The sequence below is a fragment of the Dromaius novaehollandiae genome, chromosome 3, assembly GCF_036370855.1.
Source record: "Dromaius novaehollandiae isolate bDroNov1 chromosome 3, bDroNov1.hap1, whole genome shotgun sequence".
NCBI classification, from domain to species: Eukaryota; Metazoa; Chordata; class Aves; order Casuariiformes; family Dromaiidae; genus Dromaius; species Dromaius novaehollandiae.
In genome coordinates, this window is record NC_088100.1 from 115,101,356 (window position 1) to 115,119,567 (window position 18,212).

Consider the following 18,212-nt stretch of genomic DNA (forward strand, 5'->3'; position numbering starts at 1 on the left):
TGGGAGAGAGAGCCTGGCTGCCTTTAAAGCCTCTGGGAATGAGGCAGACATAGCTTTGCATGCCTCCATGAGGGGCTCAGGAAGGGAAGGCAGCTACAGAAGTCCCAGGAGCATTGAGGAGGGGGAGGTGGGAGCTCCCAGTAGCATCGAACATCTACGAATTGCATGCCAGAGATGTACAGAATAAGTGCTTTGTATGAAGCAAAAGCACCATAAGAGGAAGAGTGCACAAAGGTATGTTTGTGTGGGAAAGAGGGGCATGAAGTGAAGAGCCAAAGGAAAGATGGTTGAATAAGAATAACACATCCTTGTTCACCTAAATGGTGTCTGAAGGCAAAAAACAGAGGAAGAAAACAAAGTAGGCAGTGCTTGTTCGAAAAAGCAATGCCCCCCCCCAGCCTTAGAAGTAGTCTGCAATTAAGAAAAAAAAAGGAAGAAGGAAGAAAAGAGGAAGATTTTAATCTGAAATTAAAGAAGCCTGGAGAGGGCGTGGGGTTTAATGAAATTTTAGGTGTGATCCAGCAGCAGCATGCTCACTATCCTCTTCCACTGCCGATCCCTGCACGCACTTAGTGCATCTGCCCAATGTGGGTTCCTGCCTGCCCCATGTCAGGGGCAGTGGCTGGGCGGAAGGGTCCCCAGTCTCTTCTGACTTTGTAGGAGTTCACTACAATATAAATAATTAATGTAAGCTATGTTGCCATAGGGACACTGAGTGGGAGAAGAAATTAGCTTATGAAGTAAAGGTTTGCCAAGGAAAGGTTTAGCAAAGAGTTTTCACTGGTGATGTGCTCCATACTTAGAAAAGGGAGAGTGTTTGTTTAAGAAAAACCTTCAGTAGAATAGGAATAAAAAAACCCCCCTAACTTAGTGGTTATTGTGCCACGTGCACACAGTTGCCAAACAAAGAACCTCAAGGTTGATGACAAAGCTGTATATAAGCTTGCATGATGAAATCTGAAGCTGGACAAACACAGCTTGGTTTTCATTTATAGTTGAAAAACCATAATCTGTCCAAGTTCATAAAGATTTTGGCAAAGTTGAGCCAAGTTTTAGGAGGCCTTGGTTGAGTTACAGTTTCTGATGGAAACTATGTGAAAAGGGCTGGTTTCCATGCCAAACCAGACAAAAGTTATGGTTTTGACTGTTTTGCTTCAGGCTTGGAAGTTCAAGTCTAAAGCTCAAAGTAAAAACAAAACACTGAGACTTCTGGCCAAAAAAAAAAAAAAAAAAGTTAACTGGAGCCACAATTTTTTTTGACAGTCTGTAGTCTGTCTTTATTTTGTGGGGTTTTTTGCATTGACCAGATTGCCATCAATTTGAATGGAATACAGATTCTGCTCTGCCTTTTGTTTTCTTGTTAACAAACATCTGGAAACTCAGCTTGTGTAATAAATAGGCCACAGTGAGTAGTTTTTGCTCTCCAGTGTCTCTTTTGGGAATGGGTATATTAATCCTGGCTCTGCTCTAGAGGAGAAAGTCAGCTGGACCTGTGTTTGCCGTTGCAGATGTGGTGCTGGAGAAGGCCATGCACAAGTGCATTCTGAAGCCGCTGAAGGGCCACATTGAAGCGATGTTGAAAGAGTTTCACACTGCAGACGGCTCTTGGAAACAGCTAAAGGAAAACCTGCAGCTGGTGCGGCAGAGGAATCCTCAGGAACTGGGTGTGTTTGTTCCAACGCCAGACTTTGTGGACGTTGAAAAAATTAAAGTCAAGTTCATGACCATGCAGAAAATGTATTCACCTGAAAAGAAAGTCATGCTGCTACTGAGAGTTTGCAAATTGATTTACACTGTTATGGAGAATAACTCAGGTATGGCGCTTTCTCTGATAAAAGCTCACTGATATTCCAAACCTGGGGTTGTCTTTTGGTGCAGGAGATGAGATCACTGGACTCTGCAGAGACGGATGCTTTTTCCTCCTTGAGCTCTTGTAGTGTGTCTCTTAGCCCTTCTGAGAGGGATTCTGCCTCTCTGCTTCTTTCCTGATATCTCTGATGCTATTGGCAGCACATCTGCAAATTGTGTATGAAGGTTAAGCAGAGTTGTGAAGCAGCTTCAAAAGGACAGCTTTACTTAGCTTTTGGCTTTTGAAACTGGCTGTCAGAAAGCCTGTTCTGTGAGTCTTGATTTGACACTGAGACTAAATAACTATTATTCTGGAAGTTGTAGTAGACGTGGTTAAATACACCCTATATTTCAGTATAGTAATTGAATAGTGTGTATGTAATACCACAACCTCAAGGTCTCTCTGTGTGACTGGGTGGAGAAAAACAGCCTCTGATCCAGTACTTCTGGCTTCCTCTGAATGTTCTCATTTGGACATTTTCTTTAGCGTTTTTGGAACAGAACAACATTGACTTCTACACTGTAGCAAATGTCAAAGAGGGACCTTGAAAGCTAGATAACAAAATCTACAGACTAATGAGAGCTGCTGAGCCATCAGTGACACACCATGAAAACACTCTGCTAGATGGCATGAAGTCACAGGTGCAGCTGTGTTGCCCAAAGACCTATCAGGCATTGCCATAGTAGGTCATGAGCTAAGGTGAGCAATGCAGGTGGTGGGAGATTTTTTCCCCATGGCAAATATAAGCTGCTGCAGGTGGTTGGCAGATTGAGCACCGAATCTGCAGCTGGGCCTGGTGCTGATCAAGACACCTCCTTTCTTTTGGGATTTGAAATGATTGTGGCTAAAGACCCTCAAGCACTTTTGTGAGAACTGGGTCCAGTCTCCTGCCCGGCTTTATTCTGTGCAAACTCCTCCTGCATTTTGAAGTGGATATGGGAATCCTGGCCCAAAGTGTTGTAGGCTCTTTCCTCTGTGCTGTACTATCACATTGAGTAAGGTGTTTCCAAAAAGCAGAAAAAAAAATAAGCAGGCACTGCCAGTCAATTTCTGCATTGAGGAGCTTGGGCTAGGTGCAGCAAATGCTCCTTGGGTTGTGCTGTGAAGTGAGGTTTGTAAAGCCTGGCATTGAGCTAGCAGCTCTTTGAGTATCTTTGTTTCATCTTGTACTCTCAGCCAGGTAATAGTGTAATACCTGGAGGGTGTGCGTTAGCTGGCCTAACTTTAGGTCAACCCTTCAATCATCTGGAGTTTCATCAAATATTAAGCTGGTTCTGCTCTTGGTGATGGTAAGTGACCAGCACACCAGTTCTACAGTGAACACAGATTGGCCAGACCCAGACTGTATTTTCTACAAAATACAATCCGTATATACAGTATTTTCCATCTTCTAAACAGAAAGCTTAAATATAAGTGGTAGAAGCACAGTCAGATGTAGCTACTGCATGGTCTGTGCGTTAACTGTGTGCTGCCCTTGCTGATGCTGCTTCTGCAGCTGCTTGGAGATGATGTGAGGCTTTGCTCACTGGTGTGTGTAGCTGCCCTTTGTCAAGGAAAGGAGCTGAGTTTTCCTGTCAGGTCTTACTGTTTTTGACAAAAGTCTAACAGGCCTTTATATTCAGGCTTCTGTGCTGGATTTAAACTCAGAAACTGGTTTCTGGTTGGATCTTTCCAGAAAGTGGATGTCCTTGTATATATAAAGAAAATGTCTATTCATCTTCTCCTAGCCGGTGGTAGAAGTGCAGGTGGGATTCAGGTCAGACCTTCGTGGCAGCCTTCTGCGAAGTGACCAGTTGAGTCAGTGGCCACTGATGTCAATGTGGGCCCAGTCTTTAAATTCCCTTGCAAGCCTGCATTCACTTTCAATATCCAATATGTGCTTGTTGGAAGTACAGGATCAGCTGATGTTGGTCTCCTGTCCAGCGAGTGTTAGATGATGTTCTGTTTGCCACAAACTGAAGGCTGTATAGCAATACAGTCCTGTTGGTTAGTGAAGGCAGCAAAATAACGCTGTTTTGAAACTCTGAACCTGGTAAAAAGGTGATTTGTCTGCTCTTCACCCCAGGGAGGCTGTATGGAGCTGATGACTTCTTGCCTGTGTTGACATATGTATTAGCCCAGTGCGACATGCTAGAGCTGGATACTGAAATTGAATACATGATGGAATTGCTGGATCCATCTTTGCTACACGGAGAAGGTAAATTTTCCTTTTTTTCCTCCTTCTTTTTTAATTAAAATTGAGTAAAGGACTAGGGAGTGGAGATTTTCCTTGATAGTACAGTTGCTATGACCTTGTTTGACTGGAAATCTCTGCAAGGAGAATATTAAAGTCAGTGATGTTAGTAGCATAACAAGAGACTCTCCTAATTACTTCCACCTTAAAGTACGAAAAACCCTGACTTTGCTGGTGGGATGTGCAGAGCATAGACTTGAGCGCTCCGAGAATCTACTAGTGTATACTTCCTTATGAGGGAATGCCATTTTTTTTTCAACCAAGAATGGAGAAGCATCAAAACTTGGCAAGCAAAACCATATACCATGCGGATGCCGAATGTATTTATCCTTCAGTGGCTGAAAATACCGTGAGTGTATTTATAGTGCCACAGCATTCAGTTAAGTTGTGTGACTCAAAATGTGGCATAGTGTAGATACTTTGTAAAAGCTTCTTGGGGAATTCTCTGCCAAGGAAGTGCTTTTGAGAATACCTCCCCCTTGATGCTCTTTGCTTCTTTCCAATATTTGCTTCTTGCAAAATATTTTTATGAGACCCAGGAATGAATTTCTTATGGCAGGCATGACTGAAGGCTGAAGTCCACTAGAGGCAGGAAAATCTGCTTCCTTCTCTCTGCTTTCGTGGTGGTGTTTTTAGCACAGAGGTATTCTGCAAGACCTTGGTAGGCCCCAGAATCCACCACTTTGTGAGGAGGTTAAAAGGCTCTCATGATCAAGCTCAGCTGTGAGTTTAAATATATACATGTATATGTTTCCTGTCCCTGCTATCTTTAGACTCGGAATTGCTGTATCCTCCTGCAAATCGGTATGTGTGAGAGAGGTACGCCAGGATTCCTCCCCTTTGGCACTAGCCCGTTCGCTGCCTTTGCATACAGAGCATCCTCTAATGCATTGTTCAGGAATCTTAGCATGGAAAATACTTGAGATGTGAAGCTGGAGATCATTAACATGCTTGAAAAGCAGAAATAGCTACTGAACTGTTAAGTCATGTTATTTTTAATTCAGCAAAAGGTGTCCATCTGTTGGTTGGCCCTGTCTTTGGCACCAGATGCACTATACCACGCAGGAAAAATTGTTTAGTGCTTTGAGGCTGTGCAGTTCAAATATGATGTATTGTCCAATTTGGCTCATGGCTCTTGCATGTGTTTTATATAGAGAACTTGTTGCAAAGCTAGAGGCCAAGAGGATGCTATCTGTCATACTGAAAATACTCCTGTCAGCATAGAATGCATCTTTAAATGACAGTGCGAATAGACTGTGCTGCTCTTAATTGGATACTCCCACTTAACTAGTGTACTTAGAAAATGAAATAAACCAGATCATGTCTTTTCCCCAGGTTGTTGAGGGCTCTTGGCTCATGCTGAGACTCCTTTTCCCTTGTGAACTGCAGCTTCTTTTGTATGTCAGCAATTGTCTTGGCTTTATTTAATATATTCTCCATTCATGTAATGAAGGTGAAGTAAGCAGGATTGCAGACATCACCTTCTGTACGAGCTGGATATTGTGTGGGATGCCAAAAACTGTCAAAAAACACATGAAATCTTCCTTTAAAAGAAAAAGCAAACAAGCAGCAACAGCAGAACCGCTGGAGCCTGGCTTCTGGCTAACTGGTTGGATTGTGCATCCGAACTATGGCAAATGCTTCTGGGATGGTTCCCGGGTGTAAATCACACTCCCAGTTGTTACTTTGTTGCCATTAACTATAGTTACTTTTAAGTTCCTGAACCATGGTAGATTGTCCTTTATTTTGCTTGAACAGCTATGTGTATTCTGTCTACATTTGAAGCTTGGTAAGAAAATAAATCACTGTTTGAAAATTGGTCAGAAGAAAACTCATGTCCCAACTTCATAAAAATATTCAGGAGTAAATGAGCATCTTACACAAGATGCTTAAGTAACTAGCTATCCCCAGCACAAGTGGACCCAGAGTTAGATGTACTTGCACCACTTGATAATATGCAGTGCATGTAACTACTGCGTGTCCCTGAGCAGCTCAGAACACATCATCCAGTATTCAGAAGGCCTGTGAGCACGCACAGGTCCGTTCACATAACCAAAAACGCTGACCTTATCATAGCTGTGCATATGCAGAGTCTGTGGCTCCAGGATTTCCAGATGTCAGGAAGATATGTTGGCCCGATATCTGTGTTACTCTTGGAAGTAGGAGAGCAATATGTTAATAATAACTGTTGGGCAATACATCACTTGCAGGGTGTTGCATTGCTTTTAAAAGCTGCAGTCTGAAATATGGAGTAGTTGATTGCGTAGTACAGAAAAAAAAAAGAAAAAGAAAATATGTAGTAAAGAGCAGTTCTAATCATGTCACCAGATTTGCTGCTGTAAATTACATGTCTGTACGGTAAGAGTGATTATGAATTATTAATTTTTATTTTCCCTGTGAGTGTCAGTAGTAGTAGAATCATCTCATTACCCAGTTCAGAATGCCGGTCTGCGGAAAACAAGCTGCCTGCTCTCTTTCTTTACATACAAATATTTTGACAACAGAGTACAAGGACTTTCATTCATACATACACACATAGATATAGCGAATGTGTCTTTTCTTCTGTGAACAGTCAGAACATCCTAATGTCCTGTTTGTGACCATTCTGAGAAGTTCTCTTGCTGTCCTTCACAGGAGGCTATTACTTGACAAGCGCATATGGAGCACTTTCACTGATCAAGAACTTCCAGGAAGAACAGGCTGCCCGACTGCTAAGTTCAGAAGCCAGAGATACCCTCCGGCAATGGCATAAGAGGAGGACAACTAACAGAACAATACCTTCAGTTGATGATTTTCAGGTACAGCCCAGGGCTTAAGAAAAAAAAACAGAGGGAGCAATTGTTTTGCTGGAAATCTCCATTTGACAGGTGTGATTCTTTATGATTCCCTTGGGGGCATGAAGGAAGTGAAGTGAAGCAGTGCTGAGAATATGGCTTACAAGTTTTCCCCAGCTTTTTTAAGTCTTTGCACTTTTTAACAGAGTTCAATTGTGATGGTTGGAAGAAAACACTAAATAATGGAACACACACACCCCTTTCCGTGGACAAAGTGAATCATATCTTAGATTTAGCTTTTTTATATGCCTTACTGTTAAAAAGAACAAATCCAGATTTCCAGTGCTGTAGATCAGCACAGCTCCCCTGGTAGGTAATGGTGGCATATAGCAGGCAGCAGAGGAGAGAGGTGGGAGGAAAGCTGGTCTACAGTGTTGATTAGAAGTTAAGCAAAGACCAGAGTTCTACACTATGAATGTCTTCATCTTTTTTTTTCCCCCTCCATTTCTTACTACTCTTTCAGAGTAGGGCAGTAACTTCAACTGAAGAATAACAATCTGGATTATTTCATCTTTGAAAATCAGATCTGCAGGTCTTTCACAAAATCATAGTACGCTGTTGACTGGCTGTTCAGATACATCAGTTCCTGGACCGAAGCAAGGAAGATGTTGGAATTGAGAAGCAAGGATTTATTTCTTTGTTTTTAGCTGTTTCCTAGCCTGAAGTTTCCAGACTGGCTAATAACAAGCATCAGTTAGTTATGATTTGGTTAAAATCTTGAGAAATAAAGGTGGAGGGTCATCAGAAGACAGTGAAACTTTTCAGTTGAGGCTCCTTGTGCTTTATCAGTGTCCATGCAAAGGACTAGAGAGCAACACCGAACAAGGAGGAGTTGGGAAAAGAAGCAGTCTTGCATGATGTGTCTGTCTTTAGGAGGAGAAATGATTAACAGAGATCCTGAGCTATGGCCACTGCACAAAGCTAGTCCATCTTGCTGGGATCCATTTTATATTTGGCTTATCTGTAATTAGGGGAAGTCTCAAGCTATTTGAATCTGACGTTCTTTCCAGCAAAACACTGCATCCATTGTAGGAAACTTCATCTGCTTGTATCTCCTCTGAATGACTAAATCTCAGAGGATTCTTTTGGCAAAATCTCGTATTCTGTTTCACCTTCTCTTGCTCAGCAGAGATACTTCAGCTAAGCTAATTGCACAGCTGGATGCCATGCTGGATGGGGATGCTGTGGGTGATGGGGAAGAACTGGTGCTGAGTAAGTGTCCAGGGCTTCTCATTCTGTTGTCTGTTTCAACACAGAGCCTTGAAGCAGTAAGATCACACCCCTGCCAGGCTACACTTGGCACAAATTCATGCACACCAGTTTTCAATCTAATTTCTCCACAATCTGCAGTCCTGAAAGTACCAGCCCTGTGAACACGTATGTAACACAGCTTCTTCCCGTGCTGGACTAGGATGTGCTCACTGTATTTCTGTGATGCAGTCTCACAGCCTTCTCAACTTTTGGACCCTCAAAGGCCTTCTACCTCCCTCCCTCCCTCAAGAGGATGGAAAAGCAAAAATCCCATATGTCGATGATTATTAAATAGAACCTTTTGATACTACATAAATGAATTTGATACTTATTGTAAGAGTTACAGGCATTTGTGTAACCTTCAGCCTCTTCAAGCAATCCTGTCTGCTTAAAAGCGCATACATTTTTAAAAACATCCTTTGTGTGTTAACTACATTCGAAATTAAAGCTGTGGTGCGTTTGCCATATTTACGGCTGCTCATTTATTAGATCCTTAGGCTGGATAACAAAAATGGATTAGTTCTACTCAGTCAGCTTCAGTCCCAATGGTTTAAATGTTGCTGCAGAGCTTCAGTGTTTTGGTCTGCAAAATTTAGCCAGGAATGTTTATTTAAAAAAAGAATTGCTCTTTTGAGAGCACTCTTTCCTCTTCATCTTAGCTTTTACTAACTTGTATGAAATATACATTTTTACCATAGTGATTTGGGCTGGTTAATTTATTCTGCATACAATCATAGGTACCAGCTCATTCAATAAACAGGTCCTTCTCACTGTCATCCACTTATGCTTTTCACTTCCTTTAATTTTACCATTTTTCATAGTCTTTAATTCCAGATAAACATCTCTTAATGAAGCACTCCACAATAGACTGCCTTGTTCACATGTGCAAAATGTGACTTTGCCTTTTACTTTAATTTTAAATGCTTTTTGGAAGGTAGAACTGTGCCTCTTAGGGCATATTTAGCATTTATCCATGTTATCAGAGCTGTGGGCATGTGTCCATTTCCATAGAGAAAAAAGGTCCAGTTTTTGCCTCAAAGTTACACAGATTCACTCAAATGCTGTACAGTAAACTTTCTTTCTGTAGCATCCCTCTTCATTAGAAAAGAAAAATTAAAAAACCCCTGTCATTCACAACCTATTACGTAAGGCTCAGACACATGACCAATTATCACTGGATAATTTGATGAAAATGCCCTAAATGAGGTTGCATTGCCTTTTACACACTGCAGGATAAGAGTGCAAACAGTTGTTTATCACATAGTAATTTGTTTTTGGGTCAACATCCTTGTTTTAAAATTGGCAGAGGCTTTTTTTTTTCTTTTCCTTTCTGACTAATGTAGTATGTGAAGCTTCTGTACTCTAAGCTGACCCAGCAGTGGCAGCAGCATCTGTTGGACATGCTGCCTCAGAGGTTTATTTTGCTTCTCAGCATTTTGTTCCCTCGTAAAGCCAGGCATGAAGTCCCATTAAAACCACTGGGGCTTTCCATGTGTTCAAGGCTGTATCTGCTCACTCTTAATTGCAGGGTTAGACCGTAAACCAAGGGGAGGAGGGTGAAGGCTTGCTGAGTTTCTGTCATGCCCACCACATTTGCCACAGTTTCACACCACCATTGTAATTGGCAAGGTGGCCATAACTTACAGGAACCGCTGAAGTCTGTTTCACAATTAGAACAGGAAGATGTTTGCTGTTTATTGCTGACTCCGCAGTTTTCAGAGGATGATTTTTTTTTTTTAATTTAGTTTCTTACATCTGTTTTCTCTTTCTACAGAACTACCTTCGAGTTGCATTCCAGGAAGTTAACAGTGGATGTACAGGAAAGACCTTGCTAGTAAGACCATATATCACTACGGAAGATGTGTGTCAGCTCTGTGCTGAAAAGTTTAAAGTGGACAATCCAGAAGAATATAGCCTGTTTCTTTTTGTTGATGACACCTGGCAGCAACTGACAGAAGATACCTACCCTCAGAAAATCAAGGCTGAGTTGCACAGCCGCCCACAACCCCAGGTCTTTCACTTTGTCTACAAACGCATTAACAGTGATCCTTATGGTGCCGTTTTTCAAAACAACGATGACTCTGCTTCTTAAAACCAGCAACTTGTTTGATTTTTGTTGCTTGTTAACTGTTGGAAACACCTTTGCTGCGTACCTGGGGAGATAAAACAGTCTATACAGGTCTTAAACCATAAATGCATAGTAAAACACATGCAGACGCTTCTAGCGTTGCTTACAGAAAAACCATGTAAACCATGCATATGGCCAGTTATGTGGAATATTCAAGCAGCGTGTTTGAGTGAACAGCCCATAAAGCTGAATTTCTGGTACTGCAGACTTCTGAAACATATTATACTGTGGCCCTCTGCAGGTCTTTTGCTGTAGTGTGCCAAAATCTAGTTTCTTCCACTCATCCTTTAGCCAAATGTCATTTTGATTCAAATGCGTGTATGCTAGACAAATGTTTCAGTGAACTGGCTGATACATGCTCAGTTCGACCAGCATGAGTTTGACAAGACTGTCCGATGCAGGGCATCAGTTAACTCATAATTACCTGGATGGTTGCATCCTTTTCTAATTTTTTTTTATTACAGAAAATCTCCATGTTTTTATATATATTTCATAGAAATTTTATAGCAGTTGCAGGTAAACTGTCAGGGTTGTTTTTTTAAATATTTTTTTAACTATAAAGTATTCTATAATTATGCATGTGATTTTAACATTTAATATACAAGAATAAATCTCTTGCTGGTTTTAGAGTATTGCATTAAAAGTCTCTGTGGTTTCTCTTTTTTCATGTTACAGGAGGGTTTTTTATGAAACTTCTGTTATCTGTAAGAAGATTGTAATATTGGCACTGGTGATTTCAGTGCCTTTATCTGAACTTGATGTACTGTTACCTGGATTATTGTTTTATATGCATTGTTTTAGATAGAAGTATGGTTTTGGAAGAGGAAGATGAAAGAAAAGGATGTAGAGAAGGAGTAGAGAAAGAATGTAGAGAACCTAATTTAGGAATAAAATGTGTTAGTCTGCTGGTTCAGGCTCCTTGCAGAAAGAGAGCGAAGGAGGTTGGTAAGAAACTTTTATGTATACAATATTGTAGATATGCAGATGGATTTGACAGCGCCTATCCCAGATACTATATGTGTTAGCAGAGGATTAAATATCAATAAAATGAATGGGAACACTAACCATTTTATATAGTCTGTCAGCAATGTCAAAATGTGCTTTGGACTGAAGAGTATGTTGTAGCATTTCATGATTCTTAAGTTACTGAGTAGGTGACACATGAAAGTCAGAGTCCTAAATACATAAAGGTAAAAGGGTATTAAAATTTTGTGGTTTTGTGACTTTTCTAAGGTAGTAGATGCTGTGGGTGACACTCTGGTCCCTACTTAAGTCAAAGAGGACTGTTCTCTTTACAGGGACCAAGGGCTCTCCTCCAGTCCTTGGAGCAGTGTAACTTAAAGCAGGTTCATTACAAAAATATGTCATGAGTAGCATGTATATTGTACATATGAAGATCTGTACCATTTTTAATGTCAGTTTGCCATGTATCTGAAACCTCCAGCACATGTTTGTATTTCATTTTGTAAATGATAAATGGTGAGTTTTGCACATAATACATTGTAATAATGAACTACAATATGGGACGTTGTGTGCTTTTTCTTAGAAATAGTTTGCAATTGAATGTTTTGTGTATCAGTAGACTGTCATGATACTGCTTTTTGTATTGCTTGGCCCACTTTAAACTCTTTGAAAGGATGCAAGCAGTGAACATTAGCTTGTGTAAAGTAGTGTTGTGAGGAGCTGATCACATTAAGTAGTCTGACTTCAGACCAAGGGAGAAAAATAATTTTGATGTTAGATTGCAGCAATGATATTCCCCAGGCTAGACTTCAATTCACTGATTCTTCATCTTTTTACAATACAGTATCAACTACTGTATTATCATTTTGTTAGTTTTTATACAGACTAGTAATGTGCATATAAAAACATTTGAAGATGTCAGATGCCTGAGCCAGTTGTTCCACTTTGTGTGCTTGACCTAAACAGTCAGTAGAGAAACCTGGCAGGTATCTTGGCTGCTGAACCATTTATTGCAAAGTTCAGACTGACATTTAGATCTAATGAAAATCCCAGGACTCTTATATGATGGCGACTCTGTTGAGGGAGGGAAGGGCTGGGGCAGAAAGTATTGAGAAACTCAAAACTTCAAGTGTGAAACAAAGGAAAGCAAAAAGTGCAAAAGGGAAGCACGTGCCCCAACCACCTCAAGATGATTCCGCTGCCCATTCTTGTGCAATTGTTTCTTTTGAAAATCTGACCATTTTATTCACTTCTCTGTGCAAAACACTTCTCATAATGCCAGGAAACAGATGATACCAAAACTTTGGGAGGGATTTGCACTTGTAAAAATAAGCTATTCCATCTTCTTCAAGGAGAGGAGTTGGATGTTATGAAATAGAAAAGCTTTTAACTGAGGTACTTTTTTAAATTATTACTCCCTCTTTTCTGAAATGGAGAAGTAGCTGTAAAAGCTAAAGGAAATTAAGCTGGACATAATTAATCCCTAAATCTTACTAATAAAACAGGCTTAACAGGAAAGTTAACGCTGTTATTAGGGAATTAGATGTGAGTGCACAAGAAGTAGCACATCTTGAAAAATACCAGCTGAACCAGCTTAAATCAGGTCTGCCTCTTTGCTGTCATTCCCCCGCAACCCTTTTCTCATGGTGATTCTCCAAGGCTGCGGTCGGCCTCACAGTCCCAACCTTCTGGGCAAGTCTCGCATTCAGGGGGTTGCTCCTTCCTAAGTTACCGCGTCAAAAACCAAGCAGGAGTTCGTTACGAACGGGGCAGGGGCTGTCAGCCCATTGCTGTAGTGTCCGAAAAATAAAGCCTGCTGATAAATCAACCTGATTTTCCTCACAAAAAAGACAACAAAAAAAAACCCAAAACCAAAAAACCCACGGCATTTTGCCGTCAGGATCCGCATAGCTCTTGCGAGGTTTGTTATTGCCGAGGATAAGGTAAAAAGACCTCCAAATGGCGCCGCCCCGCCCCTCTCTCGACGTCGCCTAGCAACCCCAACCGGCGGAAGCGGCCCGCGGCCGCGGGAGCGCTTCCGGGGTGGCGGCGGCAGCAGCAGTGGCAGTATGACGTCGCTCCGGGCCTTCACCTGTGACGATCTCTTCCGCTTCAATAACATGTGAGCAGCGGCAGCCTCCTGCCTCCTTTCGCTCTCCCTTAGCTTCCCCCCGGGGCCGCGGAGCCCCGCGGCCCTTCTGCGGCGCCGGCGGGGCGGGGCGCGCGGGCCTCGGCGTCCCCCAGACGCCGCCCGTCGCTCTGCGCAGGCGCCGCCGCGGGGCTTCCTCGGCCGGGCCCGCCCGTCGCTGAGTGTCGGTTTCTCTGCCCGCAGCAACCTGGACCCGCTCACCGAGACCGTATCCTCCTCCTCGTGCCCGCCTCGGCAGCGCGGCGGCGCCGCCCTGGGGAGAGCTGCCCCGCTGCGGGCAGCGGCCCTGTCTAGTCAAACCGTTTTCCTTAACCAGGCGCTTGTAGTACGGGATCCCCTTCTACCTGCAATATTTGGCCCACTGGCCCGAGTACTTCATTGTCGCGGAAGCTCCCGGCGGAGAGCTGATGGGTTACAGTGAGTGTGACGGGATGAGTGGCAAAGCCGGAGGCGGGGGTTACATGCTGCCATTGCATTGCATTTTGATGTCTTGGGGATTATACCTCACAAGCTTCTTATTCTCCGGATTTTTCTAAATGCTCAATACTGAAGTGGAGCATTATGTAGTAATGTATTGTCTCATGAATGCCAAAGGGTATTGTGTAGGCTTAATAGCTTTTGTTTTGATGTTCATAGCATGGCAAAGGCTCATGATTGTGGTCACGCCCAGACAAGCTTTATCCATGCGAATGTATGCACATAGGCCTTTGTATAAGTAGTGAATCGGGTCATTGCGCTCACCTGTGATCTAGCATGCTTTTAGTCAACTGTGAGTAAGAATGCTGGGTTTGGCATTGTCCTTTAAGGGAAAGCTCTGGCTTTGGACTTCGATTACATTTGCTTATTTGCTTTGGGATATTCATGTTTCTCAGCTCATTCTAAATAGAGCTGTTTGTTTGCCTATTCCTTCCTTAAAGCAGAGTGTTTGGGGGGGAGGTTCCCCCCGTTTTTGTGGTTATAAAGCAGAGACCTGGGAATTAAACTATTTAACAGATTATGCTTAAAGCATTTACTATACAAAGGCTTTTTCCAGACCTGCCACTTCAGTTTCTTATTAGTAGCAGTGACTGTGCTGTTAAGAGCTCTGCATGGGATAGGAAGTGTGAATGACTACCAGCGAACTAGCCCTGGGTTGGCACTATGCAGAAAGGGAAGGAACTACAAAGAACCCCCCTGAAACGGTCCCCCTTTTTTTCTTAAACGCACCATCCTCGCAGGGCCTCAGCCTTCCATTGCCAGGTTGGCAAAGCTTCCCAAGCTGTACTCCCCTTAGTGACCAAAAGTCTCCAGTAGCAGGCATGATGGTTAGTTTTGGGTTTCTAGTCCTCCTTCCCTTCATTGTTTCAATGAGATCCTGAATTCTGCTCAGTTAAAGACTCACAAGAGTCACTGAAAATTTTTATTTGAAAGTTAGGTTTAAAAAACGGATTTTCAAAGATGATTTTTTTTTAACGCTCATCAAAAAACTAGTGTAAAGCTTGGGCAGAATGACATTTTTAGTGGAGCTGCATGTGAGCTGTTTGCCTTTTCTACAGTCCGTTGATTTTGATGTTGCAATAAACTCTCTCAACATGCAGTTGGCAGGATGAGAATTTGGAGGTTGGGGGCGGTCTTTCCAACAGAACTAACCTTATGCAGGTCGACAAAGACCTTGAAGGTCATGTTTCCAACTTTTTATTAAACTGTGGTATACAGAACAACTGTGCATAGTCACTGAATAATATAATGATGATTCAGACATCACTAATTTCAGTGTTTACCACAGTCAGTGCAGTGTTTCTTTAGAAAAGAACCAAAGCAGTGTCTAAGCATGTTTAGCTGTGTGTGGCGCATTATCCCCAAAGCGCTACTGTACTAAGTACTCCATGTGTTTGCAGTAATGGGTAAAGCAGAAGGCTCTGTGGCCAGGGAGGAATGGCATGGACATGTTACTGCCCTCTCGGTTGCACCTGAATTTCGCCGGCTGGGTTTGGCTGCTAAATTGATGGAACTACTGGAAGAAATTTCAGAAAAGTGAGTAGTGTATTTCTTCTGAAAATTTATCTTACTAAAGTGATCTTGCTACAGGCTCCTGTCCATGGTTTAGGTATTTATGTGGAAACAGACCCAGACTTTTCCATTAAACGGTGTTGTGATTCACTGAAATTCCCTGTGGTTAGAGAACAAGAATTATAAGTGTTACTTGGCAGTTTAAAATCTCATGTTTTCTATGACAGCTATCTTGCTAGGCTAAGTAGGGAGTAGCCTGCTTTCGAGTAGAGGCATTCTATAAAAGTTGCCTTTCTTGTTAGGAAAAGTTTCACAAAATGTCAACACTGTTTCCCATAATGCCCACAATATAATTGAATTACTAGTAGTCATGGTCTTTGTGTGGCCCTATTGAATGCAACACTGAACAAGTTATGTACTTGAGGCAACATCTTAGCTTACTTTCCCTATCACATTGGGTTACTGGTGCCTGAAGAAAATTAGTTTTACTGTCAAATAAACTGATGGAGAAATGTCCTCAACTCATGCTGGTTAGGGCAACCCCACTGTAGTTGATAAAATCTAAAAATAGTACAATGCTTTGAAGAAATTGCCTTGTGAGAAGTGCTATCTCCACTTGGGGAACTGAATTTCATGCCTGATACCTCCCCCCCCCCTTTATATTTTAAATGAGGCAGTCCCTAAGTTAGTGCAATCCAGAATCCTGAGGTTTTTTTCTTTTAAATTTCATTTCTTATAGTAGTGAGGCTTGTGTGGTTGTTTAGCTTGTCTTGTTCTTTTTCTTAATAATTTTGAACCTGCTGGCTGGTGTAGAAGATGGTAACATGACAAAAATATACTTGTGCCTGTACTAGAGCTGTTCCTTGGAAAAGGAATGTGTCTGTTATTACAGTATGAGAGATGTTTTATTAGTGTACCACATCATCTGACTGGCTTCTGGTCTGATTACAGGCTATGGGTTATTATTTGGAAATACGTTCAGAAGCTCTTCCTTACTTTCTTTTATTTATTTCTACAAAGAAAGGGTGGATTTTTCGTGGATCTCTTTGTGAGAGTATCAAATCAAGTTGCAGTAAATATGTATAAGCAACTAGGCTACAGTGTGTACCGGACAGTGTTAGAGTACTATTCTGCTAGCAACGGAGAGCCAGATGAAGATGCTTATGGTAAGTACTTGTTGTGCTTCTAGCTGAATGGGAAGGTTCTGATATTGTGCATGTTTGGGTTGGTTTGTTCTGTTTTGGGTGAAACTAAGTTCAGCTAGGTGTTGAAGAGTGGAATTTTGTTTGTGACTTTAGATGGCTTTTCCTACCGAAGATTACTTCAGTGACAAAACTTAATTGTGCAGTATATATGTTCTGTACTATCCGTAGCAAAATAAACTACCAAAGATAAATTAATAACTTGAAAATTTCTTTTCCCCCTTAGATGTCCTAATTACAAAGTTAGAAGTATTTATGGTCAACAGTGACAAAATCAAATATTGGCATATTTCATCTGCCACTGGTAGATTTCTCAGACTTCAGAACTTTCTTCAATTTAAAGGAGAAAGAAAATGGAAATGTAACGTATGTTACTGTTACTCTGTTAACAAAACTGAAATACTAGCTGCTTGCTATTTCTAGATTTCCAAGTATCCTCCAAAAAGGCTTACGTGGCCACATCATGCATCATTTCTGTTCTTATTGTTTGATTTGAAAGAGCCCTATGAAATACAGGGGCTATGAGAGACATCTCATAGATTCATGAGAGAATCCTTAAAGTCCTTTTAGCTCGCCATTTCCCTTATGTTCTGTTGAATTTTGTGCAGTGTTTGAATTTATAATGTTGCTTGATGAAAAATGATCTTACTGTAATAGCAAATTCACTTAATCTGGCTTTGGGTAATGGCTATCTTGTTACAGTAACATTTATTTCTTTTGAAACAGATATGAGAAAAGCTCTTTCCAGAGACTCGGAGAAGAAATCAATTATACCTCTACCTCATCCTGTGAGACCAGAAGATATTGAATAGCTGTAAACTGTGATTCTCAGGCAACATACTAAGAGCATCAGATTTCTTTTTCTCTTCCCCCTTGGGCTTAAATGGATGAGAAAGCTTAGGCTCAATGTCCCCCCACCTCACCATGAAACTTTAAAAGTAATACTGAGAAGTTTGTTTATTTACGCTGCTTCCCAGTTTTGCTTCCCAGTTTTACTTCCCAGTAGATTTAAATGTGGTACCACCATATTTTACAGTAAATGTTAAAAAAAAAAAAAAAAATGCAGACAGGAACTAATTTTTATTACTGAGCCTGAGAGTCACAGTTAAGCAATTCTTATTCATCCCTCCTGTTTGAAATGTTGAAGCTTGAAAATCTTTTTTGAAAAAAAATGGCTTATACAATACAGACAAACTGTGTGGTACTAATTTCTATACATTTGTCTTTCAGGGGTTCGTTGCAGTAGATTTAGCTTCTATTATTGTCCTTCCTAAATAGTTTCTGGGATAAAAGCTTACTTTAGGAGGAAGTTGAACAGGTTGCAGTTGTCAGTAGTATTTATTGTTTTCAGCTATCTTTGTGATCAATACATATTTTACAAAATTACTGGAAAATATATCAGGAATGGTTGAAGGCATCTTCCTCATTGCAGAAAGCAGATGTGGTGTCCTGCCATGTTAATATCCTTAAAACAAGCAATCCTGTGACAGTTTCCAGAAGCCTTAGAATAGCCAGTCTTGTGTTTGAAAACAAAGCTGCAATCCACCACTTCTTACAGTTCTCAGAACATTGGTAATAGCTGCAGACTTCTGCACTTGTCCCGACTTTTCCTTT

General features: G+C 41.4%; 2 protein-coding genes across 5 annotated transcripts in view; both read left to right on the forward strand.

Annotated features, from left to right (window-relative positions):
• Nucleotides 1-11,814, forward strand: part of RIN2 (Ras and Rab interactor 2) — an 84,814-nt gene extending 73,000 nt beyond the window's left edge. For both annotated transcript variants that reach the window (XM_064509878.1, XM_026107457.2), the window contains 4 exons: nt 1,509-1,814; nt 3,915-4,046; nt 6,717-6,880; nt 9,942-11,814. In XM_064509878.1, coding sequence (XP_064365948.1) covers nt 1,509-1,814; nt 3,915-4,046; nt 6,717-6,880; nt 9,942-10,259 — 920 coding nt within the window. In that variant the 3' untranslated portion in view covers nt 10,260-11,814. The remainder of the gene's footprint in view (nt 1-1,508; nt 1,815-3,914; nt 4,047-6,716; nt 6,881-9,941) is intronic.
• A 1,438-nt stretch (nt 11,815-13,252) lies between these two features.
• On the forward strand, nt 13,253-17,792 carry NAA20 (N-alpha-acetyltransferase 20, NatB catalytic subunit). Of its 3 annotated transcripts, none has more exons than XM_026107454.2 (6): nt 13,253-13,380; nt 13,591-13,615; nt 13,734-13,824; nt 15,285-15,420; nt 16,348-16,562; nt 17,325-17,792. In XM_026107454.2, the coding sequence occupies exons 1-6, from the start codon at nt 13,328-13,330 to the stop codon at nt 17,408-17,410; spliced, it is 606 nt and encodes a 201-aa protein (XP_025963239.1). In that variant the 5' UTR covers nt 13,253-13,327; the 3' UTR covers nt 17,411-17,792. The 3 variants fall into 3 exon arrangements, with proteins under 3 accessions (XP_025963239.1, XP_025963240.1, XP_064365957.1); XM_026107455.2 differs by having other exon boundaries at nt 13,256-13,380; nt 16,417-16,562; XM_064509887.1 differs by lacking the exons at nt 13,591-13,615; nt 13,734-13,824 and having other exon boundaries at nt 13,274-13,380.
• Nucleotides 17,793-18,212: the final 420 nt, after the last annotated feature.

Bases quoted from the DNA above. Each gene is read 5' to 3' on its own strand.
- NAA20 (XM_026107454.2), top strand. From the start codon at position 13,328: ATGACGTCGCTCCGGGCCTTCACCTGTGACGATCTCTTCCGCTTCAAT. The intron at 13,825-15,284 runs GTGAGTGTGACG...ATGTGTTTGCAG, and splicing joins CGGAGAGCTGATGGGTTACA to TAATGGGTAAAGCAGAAGGC. The intron at 16,563-17,324 runs GTAAGTACTTGT...CTTTTGAAACAG, and splicing joins GCCAGATGAAGATGCTTATG to ATATGAGAAAAGCTCTTTCC.